The sequence below is a fragment of the Temnothorax nylanderi genome, unplaced genomic scaffold, assembly GCF_030848795.1.
Source record: "Temnothorax nylanderi isolate EJ_2023f unplaced genomic scaffold, tnyl_v1.0 TNYL_tig0114_pilon, whole genome shotgun sequence".
NCBI classification, from domain to species: Eukaryota; Metazoa; Arthropoda; class Insecta; order Hymenoptera; family Formicidae; genus Temnothorax; species Temnothorax nylanderi.
Window position 1 is genome coordinate 107,654 of NW_027249176.1, and position 21,161 is coordinate 128,814.

The 21,161-nt window shown below is 32.5% G+C and overlaps 1 protein-coding gene across 3 annotated transcripts; it reads left to right on the top strand.

Annotated features, from left to right (window-relative positions):
- Positions 1 to 6,440: 6,440 nt before the first annotated feature.
- On the top strand, positions 6,441 to 18,070 carry Lmanii (Lysosomal alpha-mannosidase II). 3 transcript variants are annotated; one of them, XM_071712704.1, is made up of 17 exons: positions 6,441 to 6,691; positions 8,340 to 8,442; positions 9,173 to 9,254; positions 9,510 to 9,695; positions 10,038 to 10,243; positions 11,355 to 11,491; positions 12,471 to 12,604; positions 13,652 to 13,865; positions 13,957 to 14,153; positions 14,344 to 14,528; positions 14,860 to 15,068; positions 15,474 to 15,684; positions 15,761 to 15,878; positions 16,199 to 16,475; positions 16,939 to 17,187; positions 17,419 to 17,568; positions 17,716 to 18,070. In XM_071712704.1, the coding sequence occupies exons 1-17, from the start codon at positions 6,569 to 6,571 to the stop codon at positions 17,944 to 17,946; spliced, it is 3,012 nt and encodes a 1,003-aa protein (XP_071568805.1). In that variant the 5' UTR covers positions 6,441 to 6,568; the 3' UTR covers positions 17,947 to 18,070. The 3 variants fall into 3 exon arrangements, with proteins under 3 accessions (XP_071568805.1, XP_071568804.1, XP_071568806.1); XM_071712703.1 differs by lacking the exon at positions 12,471 to 12,604 and adding an exon at positions 12,118 to 12,251 and having other exon boundaries at positions 6,443 to 6,691; XM_071712705.1 differs by lacking the exons at positions 6,441 to 6,691; positions 12,471 to 12,604 and adding exons at positions 7,825 to 8,078; positions 12,118 to 12,251.
- Positions 18,071 to 21,161: the final 3,091 nt, after the last annotated feature.

Consider the following 21,161-nt stretch of genomic DNA (forward strand, 5'->3'; position numbering starts at 1 on the left):
AGAAAAAATAAAGAAGTTAAACATTTAAACCTCTTTGCAATCAACAATTAAAGCAAAAAAAACTGTCCGTTTTGCCACAACAAAATCGTATGTTGCATATTCTGGTAGGGCACGGTCCACAGAATTTTTTAAGACCAAAAAGAGCCGAGCAACAAATTCCTTTACTTAGTTTTTAGCCATCAAAGTCGTAGGTAACGGTCGACGCGGAGATAAATAATTTGTTTATGTGCAGTTAGGGGCGAGCAACAAAATCGCAACAAATTCTGGTATAAACGTTTTTTCGATTTGAGAGCACTCTATATATTTTTTTTCGCATGGGGGGGGCAGCTTGACACAAGTTCTAGCCCCATCACATACTAAAAAACACATATAGAGTACTCAAATCCAAAAAACAAATACAATTTGTTGCTTTTTTGTTGCTTTAAGATAGCGTAAACAAATTTTCGAAATATAAGGTTTTGTAAACAATGCCACTAATAAATACTGCATCTTCGACCGTTATCTACGACTTGGATGGCTAAAAACTAAGTAAAAGAATTTGTTGCTCGAATTCTTTTGTTATTTAAATATTATATGGACCGTGCCCTACCAGAATATGCAACATATGATTTTGTTGCTCGCCCCTAACTGCAAATAAACAAATTATTTACCTCCGCGTCGACCGTTATCTACGACTTCCGTGGCTAAAAACTAAGTAAAAGAATTTGTTGCTCGGGTCGTTTTGTTATTTAAATATTCTGTGGACCGTGCCCTACCAGAATATGCAACTTGCGATTTTGTTGCTCGCCCCTAACTGCACATAAACAAATTATTTATCTCCGCGTCGACCGTTACCTACGACTTTGATGGCTAAAAACTAAGTAAAGGAATTTGTTGCTCGGCTCTTTTTGGTCTTAAAAAATTCTGTGGACCGTGCCCTACCAGAATATGCAACATATGATTTTGTTGCTCGCCCCTAACTGCAAATAAAGAAATTATTTATCTCCGCGTCGACCGTTATCTGCGACTTCGATGTCTAAAAACTAGTAAAGAAATTTGTTGCTCGGGTCTTTTTGTTATTTAAATATTCTATGGACCGTGCCCTACCAGAATATGTAACATATGATTTTTTTGCTCGCCCCTAACTGCAAATAAACAAATTATTTATCTCCGCATTGACCGTTATCTGCGACTTCGATTTGTTTATTTGCAGTTAGGGGCGAGCAACAAAATCGTATGTTGCATATTCTGGTAGGGCACGGTCCACAGAATATTTAAATAACAAAAAGACCCGAGCAACAAATTCTTTTACTTAAATTTTAGTCAACGAAGTCGTAGATAACGGTCGACGCGGAGATAAATAATTTGTTTATGTGCAGTTAGGGGCGAGCAACAAAATCGCAAGTTGCATATTCTGACAGGGCACGGTCCACAGAACATTTTAATACCAAAAAGAGCCGAGCGACAAATTCTTTTACTTAGTTTTTAGCCATCCAAGTCGTAGATAACGGTCGAAGATAAATAATTTGTTTATTTGCAGTTAGGGCGAGCAACAAAATCATATGTTGCATATTCTGGTAGGGCACGGTCCATATAATATTTAAATAACAAAAGAATTCGAGCAACAAATTCTTTTACTTAGTTTTTAGCCATCCAAGTCGTAGATAACGGTCGAAGATGCAGTATTTATTAGTGGCATTGTTTACAAAACCTTATATTTCGAAAATTTGTTTACGCTATCTTAAAGCAACAAAAAAGCAACAAATTCTGCTGTATATGCTTTTTGGATTTGAGCACTCTATATGTGTTTTTTAGTATGTGGTGGGGCTAGAACTTGTGTCAAGCTGGCCCCCCCCCCCATGCGAAAAAAATATATAGAGTGCTCTCAAATCGAAAAAACGTTTATACCAGAATTTGTTGCTTTAAGATAACGTGAAAACATTTTGGAAATATAACGTTGTTTAAGATGTAGTCAATATAGTGCTGTCTGTTAAGTATTCGGATATACGTATTTTCTAAAAAAACGTTATATTTCAAAAATGTCTTCACGCTATCTTGGAGCAACAAAAAAGCAACAAATTCTGGTGTATTTGTTTTTTGGATTTGAGCACTCTATATAGGTTTTTTATTATGGGGGGGGGGGCTAGCTTGACGACAAGCTGGCCCCACCCATTTCGATCGCGATTTCCTGCTAAACGGTTTGAGCAACAAAATCCGGACTAGAGCAACAAATTAGCACATAAATAGCACTAAATTTTTTTAATAGGTCCGGATTTTTTTTGCGATGGTGGGGGGGCTAACTTGATAGAGGTGTTTTACGTTTGTATTGAAAAACCATCTTAAAATAGAAAAAAACAGCAGTCACAATATGGCCCGTATTCATAGTCCGTTCTTATTTCAAGACCGTTTTAAGTATAATGTCTTAAGATGCTAATACGGCTCTGTGATTGGTTTATGACACTTTATGACATCTTAAGATTGTACTTAAGACAGTCTTAAATATAAAATCTGACTACGAATACCGGCCTATGACCGGGTAAAGAAGATATGGTTCATCCGCTTTGCCCCCGTCCGATTTGCCCAAAGGATCTACATACTTGGCGCGAACTTGGACATCACAAGTTCTTTCGCACTGCCATGATATCGGCGACCGGTCGCTCCTTCTTCCTGCTTAGAGACTCGTAGCGCTATCTAATACAGATGCGCTATAGATAGCAAAAAAAAAGCCTATCCGCTTTGCCTAGGGCGTTCGTTTTACCCGGGCTTCCCCTACACTGAACAACATTTTTGCTATGTCGGTATTATTAATGTAATCAATAACAACAATTACATTTAAGTATTAAATATTATTTATATTGTTTGTATTATATACAAAACGTAAAAGAAGAAAAGAGTATTTTTAAATTTTTATAAATTTAAAACTATTATTTAAAAACTCAACTTTGTCTTTTCAATCTTGATGATAATCTTCCTTTATCTCAAATTGTTGAAAAATTTAACACATAACATATTTATTAGTTCATATTCTCTAATTTCCTTAAAAAACAATGTGATACAAATATATAGACATAAAAAAAGTTAAAAAAGAAATTAGTATTCTTTTATGTAAAGATTTTATATATACTATTTTACATCAAGGATACAAAATAGAAGATTAAAACAAGAATTTATAAAATTAAGATTTATTTATAAGTCCTTATAAATAAATGTTAATATTAATATTTGTATTAATGTATTATATATACATATAATCATGAATATTCCCACTTTAGAATAAAACTTTAGATTGTTTTAATGACAGAGAAATGTTGACGAAATATATTTGTCCTACAGAAGATATCCGTTCTCAGAAACTCTAATTACAATACAATGATAATATGACAATAATATACATAAGTCGGAAAAACAGTTATGAGATGTAAGTACTACAATATTTACGTTTCATATAACTGTTCAAGAGAGAATATCTTACCATTCGACTTTGAACGAAATGGTCTGTAGAAGAGAGTCATGTGACTTGTGCCAAGTGTATACACGGTAGCATTAAGATAAACTGGATATCTATACGCGAGCTGCTTATTATAATTAATTAATACTTTATAATTATTTGATAAGTTTTAGAGCTTATAGAGTGAATAATTATATTTCAATTTGAATACCATATTCCAATTTTCACTTTTAAACTAATGTAAATAATTTTATTAAAAAAATATAGATTACAAGCTCTTTGGTACCTATATTGTAGATTTTTAATATAAGTAATAAAAAGCTTGTAATTATTTTTTATAATTTTTTTGGCATTATAGTGTTACGTACGGAAATTTTATCCTAAAATTTCGGACGACACACGTTGGAATTTTTAAACGCTTTAGACGACGCACGCTAGCTCAGAATTCCGAGCGAATAACGCTCAGGTCAATACAAATGTTTGGTTTATCCTACGGTTATCGGACGGCCGTTGATAGGCTGAGGCCCAGATGGGACCCAAAATTACGTTTCTAGAAACTTCTAGTAAACCTCCCTCCTTAAGACGCGTAGGAAGTGGTGAGAATCTCGCACGGGGGGTTTTGGCCATTTCGGGTATAAAAAGGGCGGAAAACGCCGCAGAGCGGCACATAGTTTTTGGCTCCGGGCCTGTTATTTCATTCTCGACTTTAATCGTTTTCCTAACTCTTATTTAACTTCAGACAGTCACTTTCCGACATTCGACTGTACGTTCAAGTCCGAGCATTCGCGCTCGATGCTGGGACTTAATCCCTGTACTCTTGTATTTTAAGACCGCGCTTCACGCAGAACTTAGTTTGTACTAAGATCTGAAAAATAAAGGTGAGATAAGTTTGAGAAAAGAATAAGCTTGAAATCTGGAATCTCATCTTGTATTAAATTCTCAATCAATTACTCCTGAAACTCGACTCGCAGTTTTCACTGACAAAGAGCGTGGCGATCGCGGTCCTTTTCGCTGACGAAGAGTGTGGCGAACTGGTACTTTCGCTGCCGAAAGGTGTGGCGATTACGAGGTTGATTCTTGGAAATTGCAATAATCGTCATTAATTCCCGAAAGTGAATTTGGCCTTTACGCTGACGAAGAGTGTGGCGACCTTTAAAATTCATTTTCGAGAACTCGGGCTGAATGACGAAAAAAGGAGGTAGACGAGTTCAAATCAAACGAATTAGGTTCCAGATCAAACAAGCTATTACTTCTAATCAAAATTCTCTCCCCCTCCTTCAGAAATTGCAACAACTTGAAAACGCACCTCCATTTAAACCTATTCCTGCCGACTTCGACATTGATTATCCTAATTACAATCAGATAGATAAAAATGATCCTCGTTACGAAACTTATAGACTCCGATATCTTTTTGGTCCCCGAGCAATAATAATAATAATAATAATTTTCGCTTGTCCAACTCCCTGATAAATTGCTTAAGGAGGCTCTTACCTCGATCATAAAACGACAGATCTTTATGAAATTAAATTATGTTGTAAAGTGAACCACAACGAACCGATGCCCAAAACTTTAGCATAGGTTGACGATAAAAATTTTAAAAATATCAGTATTGAAATTCGCATTTTTAACACAGGGCATATGGTAAACACTAAAATTTTTACCGGAAGTGATGTATTTTCTTGGCAAGTTTGCGAGCCAGGTAAACAAAAAACTAAGGAATTGTAGTTAAAATAATAATCTTTCTAATGATAAGAAGAAAACTTGGTGTTGACGATGAGTTATAAAAGATATTGTAGTTTTAATATGACGTACGACAGGTTAGGCGAATGATCTTCCGAGTGTCAAAATCGCGCGAAGTTTCAAATGTTGTATTACACGTAAATAAGTAAAATGCGTTTTTTAAACATCTATATAAACAATAAGTTTCAATTATTTGCCAATCAAACCTTGAAAATCAAAAAGTAAACAATGTTAATTATTCTTTCTAACCTCACTTGCACATGTCTTTTCTCTGCGCTGTATGGTAGCGGCATAATTATTCTCTTGCGCATTGACAACCTTTATTTTCGAGAATTTTCCTTTCATTTTCCCTCTCAGCATTCTCACGTTATATCTTTCTTTTGGCTCCATCTCTTCATCGCATCAATCGCTACAACGCTACACGGCTACACCTCACTTAGCTACAGACTGCTGCAGACGACGTTGTAACACGCGCATGTTATTATTCTGCTCTTTAGCACTGACGTAGTCAACTGACTTATTGTATAAATTTTAATATTTACACTAATAGAACATATAACTTACTCTTACACTATGTAAAAATCATTATTTATTTTTTTATTTAATTTTCCGATAATTTTATAACCAATTATTAATGATAATTTTTCGGTTGCTACATTGATTAGAGCAGCCGGGTAAGAGCCTCCTTAAATGCATTGACAAAAAAAAACGGACGAACAACAGACAAAACGTGACAATAGTAAGATAATTTATTTTTATTCTTAATATAGCAAAATGCTTATAATTTCTATTTTTTATTAACATTCACGTTAGTTCATGTCAATATATACAATAATTTCTTAAGGAATTACAAACTCTTGCCATATTAAAATTAAACCTTCTTGTGTCTGTTATTTGTTCACATCAAGAATTTCTTATGAAAAACATCCCAGAATGTTATATATTTTTCTTGAGATTCGACTTTACAATCAGATTACAGAACCATATCATACTTTATCGGATATAATATTTTTAATATCAAAGCATGATAATAAAAGTATTACATATAGTGTACCTATGTAAATTTTATTTTAGTTAGCACAATTTTGTGATATCTACCATTTTTAGGAAAAATTTTGAACAATAATATAATAAATATATTTTTTATGTTAATATTTTTTAAAATTATTATATTATTATATTGAATGCTATTAAAGTATTTTGAATCGAAGAATTTTTGAATTAAATTATCGCCTACGCTATTGCATTCGTGACCATCATCAATCTATATCGTCTTTTATCTGCTGTGGCAAGCTATCACACTGGCACGAAGTCCGTCAACGGTATAAGTATAGGGCAGCAGCTTCAATTATCTCATTAGTCACATACGTTGCACGTCAGAAGTTCAGAAGAAGCAACGCTATGTTGCGATACGAATTTCTGCTTCTTCTTCTGTCGCTGGTATTCGCGCAGTTTCTCGCTCCCGGCGATGCAGCGCGAATACCACGAACCACACCAGACGCAGCACCTACTAAGTGCCATGAGGTACGCAAATTAATTGCTAATTGGAGTAATTAGGAATGCGATGCAAATCGTAATTCCGTCTTTAAAGCTACAACTACATCTATCGTAACGACAGGTTAGGTTATGTTGTAACGCCAGACAAGCGTCGTAATCGTTAAGCCCGGTGTCCACGATGCTAGAACTGTGTCCAAGTTTCGGTTTAAGCCAATGAAACTGCTACTTTTCTGTAAGAGCTGCAAGTTGATTGGCTTAAACCGAAACTTGGACACAGTTCTAGCATCGTGGACACCGGGCTTTAAAGTTCAAGCTGAATCAACTCATACGATGAGCTTACGATAGCTATTACGACGAGCGTTACGATCGCTTACGGTGAATATTACGATAGATATAGTTGTAGCTTAAGGACGTTCTCCGGTCCTTATACTAGAGAAAATCGATTTTCTTTAGATTTTCTTGAAACTGTGAATATACGTTAATTTAGGTGTGCTTTATGCGTGGTATAAATTTCAGTACCTCTTCCGGTATAAAAAATCAAGATACTGAGCCTCAAAGTTTCAATTTTTACCAAAAAAAATTTTTTAATTTAATTTTTTTTTAATTTTGGCATTTTTTCCTTATAGAACTCGACGAGAGGAGCAACTTTGGTCCTTTTGACCAACCTCGTATCTCTTACCGTTTGGCCTGGAAAACTTTTTCATTAGTAAAAGTTGAAACTTTGAGGCTCAGTATCTTTATTTTTTATACCGGAAGAGGTACTGAAATTTATACCACGCATAAAGCACACCTAAATTAACGTATATTCACAGTTTCAAGAAAATCTAAATAAAATAGATTTTCTCTAGTATAAGGACCGGAGAACGTCCTTAAAGGATGTTTTCCGGCTTCAGTCGTGCTCAACTTGTATTCGTGCATAAAAAGATGTTTATATACAAAATATTACATATAATAGCTACGGTCAACGTGACGCTACAAATGCTTCGAAGCATTCCTCTTCTCTTTTCTTTTAATGAAGAAAGAAGGGGAAGAAGAACGCTCCAAAGCTTTTGTAGCGTCACGTTGACCGTAGCCAATAACATCTAAAAAATAAGAAGTTAACTTCACGCGTGAGAACTCATGCGGCGTTGCTAAGTAACTGACGCCTCTCCTCTTCTGTCACTCTGACCCGAGCGAAAAATTCATCAAATCGCGTACTTTACACAAGTAATTCTCGAAAATGAGTACCGCAAGGGTATTGACACTTATCGCATATTATTTCTATTTTTATGGAGCATCATATATTAGTTTTTCAAAAACATTTAGAAAAAACTTTTTTCACAATTTATTATAATGTCTGTTTTTAGGAATAGGAATCCCATGTTAAAAGTTGAAACTTTGGAGCTCAGTATCTCGATTTTTAATACCGCAAGAGGTACTGAAACTTATACCACGCATAAAGCACACCTAAATTAACGTATATTCACAATTTCAAGAAAATCTAGAGAAAATCGATTTTCCGGAGAACGTCCTTAAAAATTCGTGTCAATTTTTTGTTCACAAAAATGTGCTTCCTAATAACCAAAATTGCGTTTTCAATGTAAATTAATTTAATTCATATAATACGTATTTTAAAACCCGATAACTAATTACAAAATAAGTAGAATAGATGTGGTACATGCTTCATTAATTTTAGGCATGCCATGCCGTGGATCCGAATAAACTTAACATTCATATGGTCCCGCATACTCATGACGATGTCGGTTGGTTGAAAACCGTGGATCAGTATTACTTTGGAAGTAAGTCAACACTAAAACTAATCATGTGAGAGAATAAATAATGAAACTAATAATTCAAATATGAATGACAGAAAAAATAATCTCTATCTATGCTTTCGAGAGAGGGCACGTGATAAAATCATAAAATTTATGTGAGAACTCTAGGACAAATAAATAAGTACAGTTATAACCCACTTTGGGGAGGGCCCACAATTATAGTAATCAAATTATTTGGATATCGTAACCTTTAATTAACATTTTGGTTGGTGTCCCTTAAGTGAAAATTCTCTTTGCGTAACTGAATATCAACAGAACTAATTGAGAGAATTGACTAGTATAATTTGAAAATCTTGGTTACGATATCCAAATAATTTGAATACTATAATCGTGGGCCCCAAAGTGGGTTATAACCGTATTTATTTTTCCCAGAGAAAAAATGCATTTTGCACACAATTACCATATTTTAATTAATATTCAAAAACCGCACGCATTATTTTCTGTTACGTTTATTATATTTTCTTTTATATATATAATATAATATCTATAACATAAAAGCTTAAAAGCTCCTTAAATGCTTCTTACAGACTTTATAAAATTATATTATTATTACATAATTGTGACATTCTTCTGCTGAGAATAAAGATTATTTTTCTCTATTTTTGATTATTATATGATATTTTATTACTATAAATTCACATTTCTATATTTCATTATCTTATAAATTTGTAATGAAAATTTTTTATTCATTGAGGTCGTGGTACAATCCAAAAGGCCGGTGTGCAGTACATTCTTGACAGTGTCATTAAAGCACTGTTAGCTGACCCAACTAGAAGGTGATTATCTCAAGTATAATGTCTCTGATATAAGCATGCGATAAAGATTCGCACGAATACATTCAAAGCACATTATCATAGATAAGTAGATATATAACATACAGATAATATCATTTTATGATAAGTGTAACATTAATACTTTGTAATAATCTTATCAATTCTACTGTTAAAAAGAATTTCAACCAATAAATTTTACATTACTCAAACATATGTTATATACAGCATAAATTTTATATTATTCAATTACTTCCGCAGATTTATTTACGTGGAGACCGCTTTCCTCTGGAAATGGTGGTTACGACAAAATGACTTGGTACGTGCTGACGTGAGAACCTTAATCGCCGAAGGGCGATTGGAAATTATCGGAGGAGCATGGAGCATGAACGATGAAGCTTGTACTCACTATCATTCATTAGTGGATCAATTCACATGGGGATTCAGGTACATACATATATGTGTTTGATACGGTAGATATCAGAGTGAGAAAAGTCTCAAAACTGAGCACAATTGATTAATTTACGGAACTCTTCTCACTCGTCTACATGTATCTGATGATTTCGCGCATTTATAAAACACGACATGTAATTTAAATATTTTTTTATAAATATTCTCGAAGTAAAAAATATATTTATTTTTACGAATATTGGCTCAATTAAATCTATATCACATGTGAATATAATATAAAATACAGCAATATAATACAGCATTTTGTCTTCTAAATACATTTCGCATAAGTTCTTATCTAAAATCATAATTTATATGTTACTGATCCTTGATCTGTAGGCGACTCGACGACACGTTCGGAAGCTGTGCCAGACCGAGCATTGGATGGCAAATAGACCCATTCGGCCATTCCAGAGAACAGGCTTCTTTATTTGCGCAAATGGGATTCGATGGAATGCTATTTGCTCGTCTTGATTATCAAGATAAGAATAAGAGGTTACAAGACAAAGAGATGGAATTTATTTGGAAGAGCAGTCCAAGTTTAGGTAAAAAAGTATCATTGATAAAGGAGAGGACTAATAACACTAGTTTACAGCATTTTTGCTCATGATCAACCAAAAACTGTTTCCTATTATGTTGTTTTTATTACTCTGAATATGAATTAACAACCAAAAAATTCCTACACATCTAAATATGCCTATATCGTAATTCAAAGTTTTGCAATAAATAATAAGTGCCAAAATTTTAAGAAAAGAAATAACAGTATAAAAGTTAAAGAATAAATATTTGCAATATCTGTATTTATAATTTAAAAAAAATGTCACAAATGTGTTGGGTCTATTTTTCTTAGAAGAAACCAGCAATAATCATTCATTATGTTTTCGTCTCACTATCCTTGATAACGAGCCTCCGTAACTGATGATATAAGCCTTCGTTGCTTTATTTATATAGTCATACAATTCATTTGTATTGTCAATATAGCCTAAGATGTTTTGAATATTGAATTGAAATATTAAATTAAAATACTTGTATTTCAATTTATTCTTTAATGACACTTATTTCATACTTTTTTGAAAAAAAATTGAGTAAGATGTAATGGATATTTTTTTTCCTTCAAATGTATGATATGTAACCCTATATTTTTAAAAATTTATGACATTTATTGATTGAACAAAAACAAAATAAAAATTTATAAACTAATGTAACTAGTAATTACTATAATTACAGAAGAAAGAAAGATACAATGTGCACATTACATATAACATATGTATATCTAACACTGAAATACATTTATAACAAATTTTCTAATAATTTTTCTAAGAATTAAGTTTTCTTCTGTAGAATCGTTGTTATCAATATTTCTTAGATAATTAACGCAAATTCATAATATTGCTAATAATTAATAATATGACAATAAAATATTATTTATATATTGTACGAGGAATATACTTTAGCAAAAATTTTATTTGAATCTTACAAAGTTCTCAGCAAAAATTAAAAAGTCTTAATAAATAATGACTTTTCTTTTGACGTTTTTGCTAAGGAAAGATATCAATTCTAAATCTTGCATATATTTATAAATTGGATTTTCTTATAGATAAAAGAGATATATATTGCACAATGGATAAAATTATACATATTTAATATTATTTTCAGGCAAGCGAGCGAACTTGTTCACAGCCGTGCTGTTCAACCATTACGGTCCACCACCAGGATTTTGCTTCGACGTTTTATGCGCTGACGAACCAATGGTCGATGATCCCGATAGCCCCGACTACAACATCGACAGTAGGGTATGTAATGTAATAACATCGCGGAATGTGGTAGTTATTGACATTAGAGGTCCCTAACGATAAACTAACGAGGTTGTCTTAAGCGTAAATTAACGAATAGGGCTTATGCGACGCTTTGTGCCAATTAATTTATTTCTAATTATTATTAACAAGATAATAAAATTATTAATATAAAAAGTAATACAATCACCAAAAGTAATATAAATATTTAATAGAAAATCTCTATCATCTGGAAATTTTGATTTTAATAAAACAACTTAAACGATAGAAAGGCTGAGAAAGATTATATTTATCTAGGTACTATATATTTAATATAAAGGGGATACTTTTTTCTTAGTCTGAGAGAAATGATATCGATTCTAAAAATTTTGACGGCAATTTTCAAATTTATCTGGAAGATTTAACTATATATAAAAGTTTAATTAAAAATCAAAATTTTTGGTTTAGTGAGATTTTCTTATTAGCAAAAGATAACATGCGTAAAAGATAACATATCTTATTAAAGCAAAATAATAATAAATTCTGAAAACTCGTAATTATTAACTAACGGTCAAATTGCTCAAATAGTTTAGGACATATTCGTTTTGTGCGAGAATCATAATCTACGCGATGTGTTTCTGTGCCAGATCGATGATTTTCTGAGATACGCGGTTACGCAACGTAGTTATTTCCGCACAAATCACGTCATAATGTCGATGGGAGGAGATTTCACTTATCAGCACGCGGAAATGTACTTCACGAATCTGGACAAGCTGATAAGGTATTAAACGCCGAAAATTTAAATTTTATAATTCACGCTTTTCGAAATATGTCCGACGCTTACGAGCTTGCAAAAGAAAAAGCAATATTGTTGCTTCGCAAAGGACAACATCGCTAGTAGGTAGAAAGAAATGAAGGGCAGAAATGGTTTTTACAACATCGCGAGCGATGAAATGCCGTCTTCATGTCACGGTAAGTAAAAATTATGCGCGATTGGCAGGTGGACCTGTTCGTGAGATATGCGAAGATTCAAGCACTTACCTACAAAACTAATCACATTATTATCACCATGGGAGATGATTTTCATTATCAACAGGCTGATATGGTGTTCGGTAACTTAGACAAGCTAATCAAGTAAGTCTAATTTTAAAAAATCTTTCTGACAAATTCGACTTTTGAGATCATTTGACTCATTCACTGACCTTAAATTTTATTAAGTTTGGATTAAATATCCATATAATTAAATATAGAATAAATATAGATTTATAATATCCTATTTATAATATAAGGCAAATAGGAAAAAATTAATATTTTTTTAAATATTAAAATGTCTTATTTTTTACTTGAAATTCAATGAATAGAAAGAGAAAATAAAAAATGAAAATGGCACAAAATATAGGATGACATAGAGTATTTGTGTAAAAAGTTAAATTAGCATTCTTTCTTTAAAGCATAATAAATTGTATTAAATAAAAAATGCAAAAAATAATGTGACATACGATGTCGACATCTACGACGATTTTGTCATTTTCTTAATTTTTACTATAATATAAAGATTTACAAGTTGGCAGTTATAGACAATAATAATTAAAGAGAAAAATAATTATAAATAATATTGAAATGCATAAAACTGGTAGAGAACCTAGAAGTTTTTATAGACTTAAAAAATCAGTTGTGTAACAGGTGAGATACGAAAAATCTTTTCGCCCACTTTTTTCATAAAGCTTCAATATTTAATTTTAACTTCTTAACTAACAAATATTATGGGATGTCTTTTCAACATTTTAACATAAAAACACATACATGTTGATATAATTAATATAAAAAAATAGAATTAACACATAAAGCAGTGTATAATTATAAAAGTTTTCTTTTATTAATTTTTAAATTTTAATTAAGTTTGTTTTGATGGTATCATATAGATCCCATAATATTAATAACAAAAGTTTAGCAAAACTTATGAGAATTAAAAATAGGATAAGGTTTTGCACTTAATACATTTTTATATTATAATCTTAATTGTAATTTTATTTATTATAATATACTTTTAATAATTCATAAATTAATTTGGTCTTATGAGTTCTAATTATTATTGAGCTTTAATAGAATAATTATTCCAAAAGTATCTTAAAATATATCTTATATAATTTGGCACTAAAACTTCTTTTATAATTTTTTTAGATATACAAATGAACGCAATGGTTCTACAGTAAATGTAATTTATTCGACACCCTCGTGCTACTTGAAGGCCCTGAACGATTTAAATCTTCAATGGCCCACTAAGAGCGATGACTTCTTCCCATATTCGAGCGATCCTCACGCTTTCTGGACCGGCTATTTCTCATCCAGACCAACCTCGAAATACTTTGAGCGCGAAGGAAATAACTTGTTGCAAGTAAGATAGTCAAAGATAAATTAATTCGTACTCAAACTGTAATCTATTTAACTGCGAGTCATATTTTCAAGGCATAACTGTTTGTTTTTAGGCAAGCAAACAACTCGTTACCTTGACAAACTTAAAGAATTACGACGAACCCTTAGAACACTTCCGGGAAGCAATGGGAGTGATGCAGCATCACGATGCTGTTACCGGCACTGAGAAACAAAAAGTCGCGGACGATTATTCTCGTATATTGTATGAGAGTATGAATAACGCCGGAGAAATAATCTCGAAAGCCATAAAGTAAGTATTCTCTACCAAAACTTACTTTAATTTTAAGTTTAATTTAAATGTCAAAATATAAAATAAAAATATATAATATAAAATAATTATATAATACGCGTTTCTATACACAAATATTACACATAGATTCACTATATGTTATTTTATAAAATTAAAAAAAATAATTTTTTTGCTGATGTTCGTAAAACAGGAAATGGGCAAATAGGACGTCGGAGACCTTTGAAATCTTCACGTGTTTGGAATTAAACATTAGCTCGTGTGCGTTTTCCGAGAAAAATGACATATTTGAGGTTGTAGTATACAACCCTCTAAGCAGGCCTGTTTCCACCTATGTTCGCGTCCCCGTTCAAGGAAATTCTTATGTTATTTACTCAGGTATGTACATTTCTTTAAAATATATTCTCTAAAATAATATACAATACAAATGTATATAGATTCAAAAATTACAGGCATTTTTATACGTATATCATAATTCGTATATACATATATCATAATTACGAAATGTGATAATACTTTTTTACATAAAATAGATATAGTAAGTAATATTATTTCTACATATCAATTAAAATTTGTGTTTAAAAAATATATAGAATATATATATTAATTAAAAATATAAATATGTAAAGTACACGCATTTTTATTAGTTTATAATAATTTTACAAAAATGTTCACGATATATGTACCTACTTTTGGGGGGGTGTTAAAGAAATGTGCCCCGAAGGAAAGTGTCCCGCGCAAATGGTACCGATTCCCGAAGCAGTACAGAAAATCCCAGGAAGAAAAAGCAACGCGACAAATGAAGTCGTCTTTCGCGCTTCAAATATCCCTCCTCTCGGTATTCAGGTTTATGTTGTCGCCAAGACGCAAGAAAATGTAGTTGACCAACCTCAATCAGGGAAATTTATAAGTAATGAGGTAAATAGATCCACATACAAATGTGTAATATAAATCATTGGAAGTTAAAATTTAATGTAGACTGTTAAAATATCATCTTTTCTCACTGTAAGTAAAAAAGAAACTAATTAATTAATTGTTATGTAATAATATATTTAAAATATATTCTAAGAATACCTACATTAATTTCCTATTAATGAAATTATCATTGGTACATGGATAAAATATTTTATAACACACAATCAGAATTCAAACTTCATAGATAATTTTCTTATTTATAGACAATCTATATATACATAGTTCTATATACAAACAGTCATCCCATAATTTTTCTTTATAACGTTACGAAATTAGTCTTAGAAAAATAAAGTAAGTTTAATTAAATAATCTCGAAAATAATAATTGAATTTGTTTTGTAATTTTTAGCTGTATAATATATCCGTCAATACCAATGGTAACTTAGCAATACGTTGGAATAAGCAGGACATGAGCGTCGTACAATCTTTCCAATACTACATAGGAGCAGAGGGTAATAACAAGATCTTCGCTAATAGATCATCTGGCGCTTATATCTTCAGACCTAAAGAAACATCGGCCAGGAATTTTGCGTACACCGGATCATATAAAATATACAAAGGTCTATAGAATCCATTAAGCCAGCTTTATTCCAAATGACTTATCATAAATGCATACTAAAATTCACTTCTTTATAGGTCCTGTTGTAGAAGAACTCCATCAGACAATAAACGAATGGGTTAGTCAAGTGGTTCGAATTTATCCAGAAGAAGAATATATCGAACTCGATTGGCTCGTTGGACCGATACCTGTCAAGTACTATCAGCTTCTATTGTCGCAATATTTAATTCTTATCTATGCAATAAGAGATCTCTGAGATTTCTCAAATTTGACGTAAAATTCTCTTTTTTCTAATTTCATAAAATTTTACATATATTTTAATAATATATTAATAATATTATTATTTTTTATATACACATAATACCTGATATTAAATTTTTAGTATAAATTTATGTTTTATATATACATATAATATTTCTATATAAACTTTTCGAAAAATTATAAATAAGATTTATAAAGTCTGAATAAATAAGAAAAAATTGATTAAATAATGATTATAAACTGCTTTATTTTAGGGATAAGATTGGTAGAGAGATAGTCACGAGGTACTCAAGCAATCTACAAACAGACAAAACGTTTTACACGGATAGCAATGGAAGAGAGATGTTAAAGCGCGTGAGAAATTATCGATCCACGTGGGACGTGAAATTGTATGAATCGATATCTGGAAATTATTATCCGGTGACCAGTAAAATTGCGCTCAAGGATGAAAAGAACCAATTGAAACTTAATGTCCTCGTCGATCGTGCTCAGGGTGGAAGCAGTTTGGAAGACGGTGACATTGAATTGATGGTAGAAATACAAATTTGATTAATAATTAAATCTTTACAATTATTTTTATTAAGCATGCTATCTCTGATAAAATTTAAGTGATAAAAAAATATAAATGATTTTTTTTTAACATAATAAAATATTCAAGACAAAAGTGATGTAAATCTATAAATAAAATCTGTATATAAAATTTAAAATTTAAAATTCAAATATAAAGCTATATCTAAAGTAAACTGCACAAATTTTAAATTCTATAAAGTGAATTTAACATCTGTATTCGAACTGTTCATTCTATAAGCGTAATTTTGTACTTACAAAGTTAATTTTATGAATTAAAAGATTTTAATGCAAATTTGTTGTTAAAGAAAACAGTATCAGTTATGAATTTAATCTGTGCTATGTATTTTACTGCAATTTAATAAACATTTTAAGATATGTTGGAGTAAAATAACAATATGTATATAATAAATAAAATTGCTTCTAGCTTCATCGAAGGCTTCTAAAGGACGACGCGTTTGGTGTAGGTGAGGCATTGAATGAAACTGCCTTCGGTGAAGGTTTGGTAGCGAGAGGCAGGCATCATCTCTTTGGAGGTAAAGTGAAGGACGTGGATGAATTTGTATTGAAGGAGAAGGAATTGGCGCTTAAGTTGGCTCTGCATCCCATCTTAGGGATCCCCCTTAATATATTCTCGAATAATCTTGAGGATGTACATGGTGTACTCCAAAATTTCGTACGTATAACACTTGATCTCTATTTGGCCATAAAAATACAACATTATTTGCAATTAGTATGTGAAAACCACATTTTTACGGATTAGTTAGAGTTTTTTTACTACATTTTTACTTTAAACTCGACTTTAAATAATCTAATAAAATTTGTTATATTCATTATAGTTATATATCCATTATAAGTTATTTTTTAAGTAAATATGATTTTATTAATTAACATTTTTATGTTGCAGCGTTCTGGTCTTAAAAAAGCATTGCCGCCAAACGTGCACATCCTTACCTTAGAACCGTGGAGAGATGACACAGTTCTATTGAGACTGGAGCATCTCTTTGAAGTCGGTGAGGCGCAGAAGATGTCTCAACCAGTTGAGATTAACATTCAGGTGAGTTTTTAAACTTATAAATAAGTTTTTAATTATCTTCTTACAATTAGAGCCAATATATTACACAAATTTGATGATGGTTAATTTGAAGTTGTCTATGTAATAAAAATATTTAAGACTTACAATTCTCTTATCTTACTTCAATAGGACCTATTCTCGACGTTCACGATTGAATCGATCGAAGAGACTACGTTAGGCGCTAATCAGCTATTAAGCGAAAATAAACGTATGAAATGGGAGCCAGAGACGAATGACATTATCCAAAATGAGGAAGAAAGCAGACAAACTGTGGAAGTTAATGACAATGTAATCAATGTCCTCTTGAAACCGATGGAAATACGGACCTTTATTCTCAAAGTGAAGCAAAGAACTCTTTAATTTTTTAACGAAAATATTTAATTTTTACAACAATAACTTCTTATAAAAAATTAGTTACCTCATTGTTTTCTATGTCCTACTATATATGTAATTACTATAATAAAATATAACTTCATAATGCAAAGTTCTATAATATAAAACTATATTATTTTGTGTTTGTCTTACCATAAAAAGATTGATTGAACTAACTATAGTTGCTGAAATGTGTGTTGAAAGGAATAAAAACATTTAATATGACGTTTAATCAATTTGATGGATTTTGTAATCGTCAAATTCCACAAAAAATTTCAATGTACAAAATAATTTAATGTATAAAACAAGTAGGAAATGTGATCGTTCTACATTATAACGTGTTTTGCATTGACACGAGATCACGAAATCTCTTTTGGAGCTATCTCTTACATAAAATATAAGACATATGATGAAATAATTACAACATCTTACAAAAGTAAGTGGCTTACTTTATCGTTAATTTATATTTTTGTATTGTATTATAAGCTACCGTAAAACATGCATTGTTTTGAAATTAAAACATATACATTAAAACATATATATTCTCGAAAAATTAACATACAGAAAAAGCTATTTATAAAATAATACATTATATTAATAACTATCACAAAAGATTAGTCTTTATTCCGAATTAAAAAACACTGTTTTTTAATACAATTATTTTCAAATTAAACATTCGTAATTTTTGCCGTGTCAATATAAAGCAATAGCTCCAAAAAAGTTAAATGTAGACTAAAAAATAAAATATAACATTGAAATAATTTAAAAAATCCTGTTCTAAAGAAATTATTTGTAATCATCCATACAATAAAAAAAATCATTCTCGGCTTGTAAATGGAATAAAAAAAAAACAAATATCTTGATTTCAAACTTTAATTATGATAATAGTGAAACAATTAAAAGTAGAGAACATTCTACTTAAACACAAAGATGCGTTAAACTTCAACGTATCAAAAATATAAATAGAATTTCAGCAAATGTTGAAAAACTTTATCAAAAACTTTATTAACAGATAATGTTTTATAACTTTTAAGTATCTTGGCGGCGAAGGTTTATCGTCTTTTATGGTATGCTCGATCATCGCGCTGTGAGAATGATCGCGAAGAAATTTTTATAAAAAAGAAATTTTATTTAAAAAAACAATACAATTTAACGTTAATTTTCTTAAAGTTATTTAATAAAGTTACACATTATATTTCATAGCGAAGTATACACTGTACGTTTAATACAAATGCAACTCTATGCAAAAGTATATAGAGGTTATGGAATAAAGATCCGAAGCACACGTACAAATAAATTTGAAACATTTACGTGACGAATTACGTGAACGAGCGAATAACATGCCTGTTCTTCAACAAAAAACGAAATTATATTCCCACATTCGAGCTTGTTCGCACTCTCGATGTTAAATTCATACGCATTTCAAAACAAAATTAGCTCGCTCCCTTGTATCGCGATCGTTCGCGATCGCGACAAACAAAGTGAGAACGCCAAACGCGCGATCGTTCTTTTCAATCACTCAATTAATTATTAATTCCCGCGTTTAACGAGATGTTCAAGCTATTCATTAAACTATTACAGCGTCTTCACTTATTCGGAGTAGAAATCGAAACGAACGCAAGAGACGCAAATTTCGAGATTATCGTTTCACTGTGACACGCGGGTGACAACGGTTCTATTAAGATTCGGATGTATCGCGCTCCGAAACATTTATTTCTCACGTAAAATTTACTCACCGATCACGGAGCACTGCAGGAGACCCGCCAAATCACAGCTGGGAGGTTGATATGTACGCTGTCCAGCGACGGCATCCCACTCGTTGCACTCGACACAAGAAGGAACGGAATATTCGGCGTACCTTCACTTTACAACACTCTGCAACCGGATTTCTTTCCGTTCACGAGAAAAGAATTACGCGAGCGACGTCTCGCACCGACCGTTGAACGTGTCACGTATTTACTTGCGTCGCTAGCCCGCAGTGCGCACCGCTGCCGCCGCACAGACGAGTGAGACGTCGAACGCGATTGGCTCGCGAGTCGAGCCCCCGGATCCGGCCAATCACGTTCGGCCGCTCCGAGCCGCCGGCGCGGCGCCGCGGGATACCAGACGCCATACTAGGCGCGACCGTTGAACTTAGAAACAACGTACGTTCAAAGTCACTGCGCGGCCGATTGTTTTTGCCGCTGAGCGGCTTTGCCACTCGTTTCCGTCAACGCTCGGAGGACCGTTACCCGCGGAAGTTACTCAGCTATCATTTACCCGATGAATCTCGCAGTTCTCGCACAGGTAGAAAGTGTTTGTGCTCCGTACTGTGTTATTCGGTACGCGTTCGTTTCTACGATTGGCACTCCTGCTCCTCGTTCCGCGAGCCGCGGAAATAATCGACTACGCGAGTACGCGCCGTACGTGCTCAATAATGTACAGGTGTATCAAGTGTTTGTCGGAATTAATGAATGTGTCGCGCTCGCTCGAGGCGGAAACGTCGAGGCGGAAGTAATTGTGAGTATAGATCACAATTGTGAGTGACTTAATTCGTTGTGTGATATTCGCGGGCGATAATCGCTCGTCCCGTAATATGTTGGATTCGAACGTAATTCATTTATCTCGTGTCGTGCTTTGAACGCTGTGCCGAAATTATCGTGTGATTTATCTCCGATCCTCTCCGTAGAGAAAAAAAGGGCTGAGTGATATTATGGATTTATCGAGTGATTCGAGTGTGTTATTCAGAACGCCGTGGATACATTGCCCGTCCGTGAATGCTTCATAATTTCGTATATTTTGCGTCGCGTAAGTTAGCGGTCGGCAGTCACGATTCTTCGTTGTACAAATAAATAATGCAGTTTTACTTTCGCGAGATTTACGAATTCGACACGTACTATACGCGTGCGATATTTAATTTTAATAACACGTATCATTGATTGCTTGACTCGCGTAGTATCGCGCCAAGTTGCCGACATATATCTTCGAACATTATTTCGTCGCTATTTTAACGTAACGCGGTGATGAACGCGGAATAAATTGGTACGATATACGATATATTACACCAGTAAAGTACTTCCTTTCCATGGGTACGACCTTGGCGAGGTGGGAAGGCTCAGTACCCCAAGGATGTTCCTAAGCAAAATTCTTGTTCTACTTGGGTAAAAATTCAAAGACGGGGAAGCTAACGCACCCTCGTCCGCCGATTTAATTGAATAAACGAA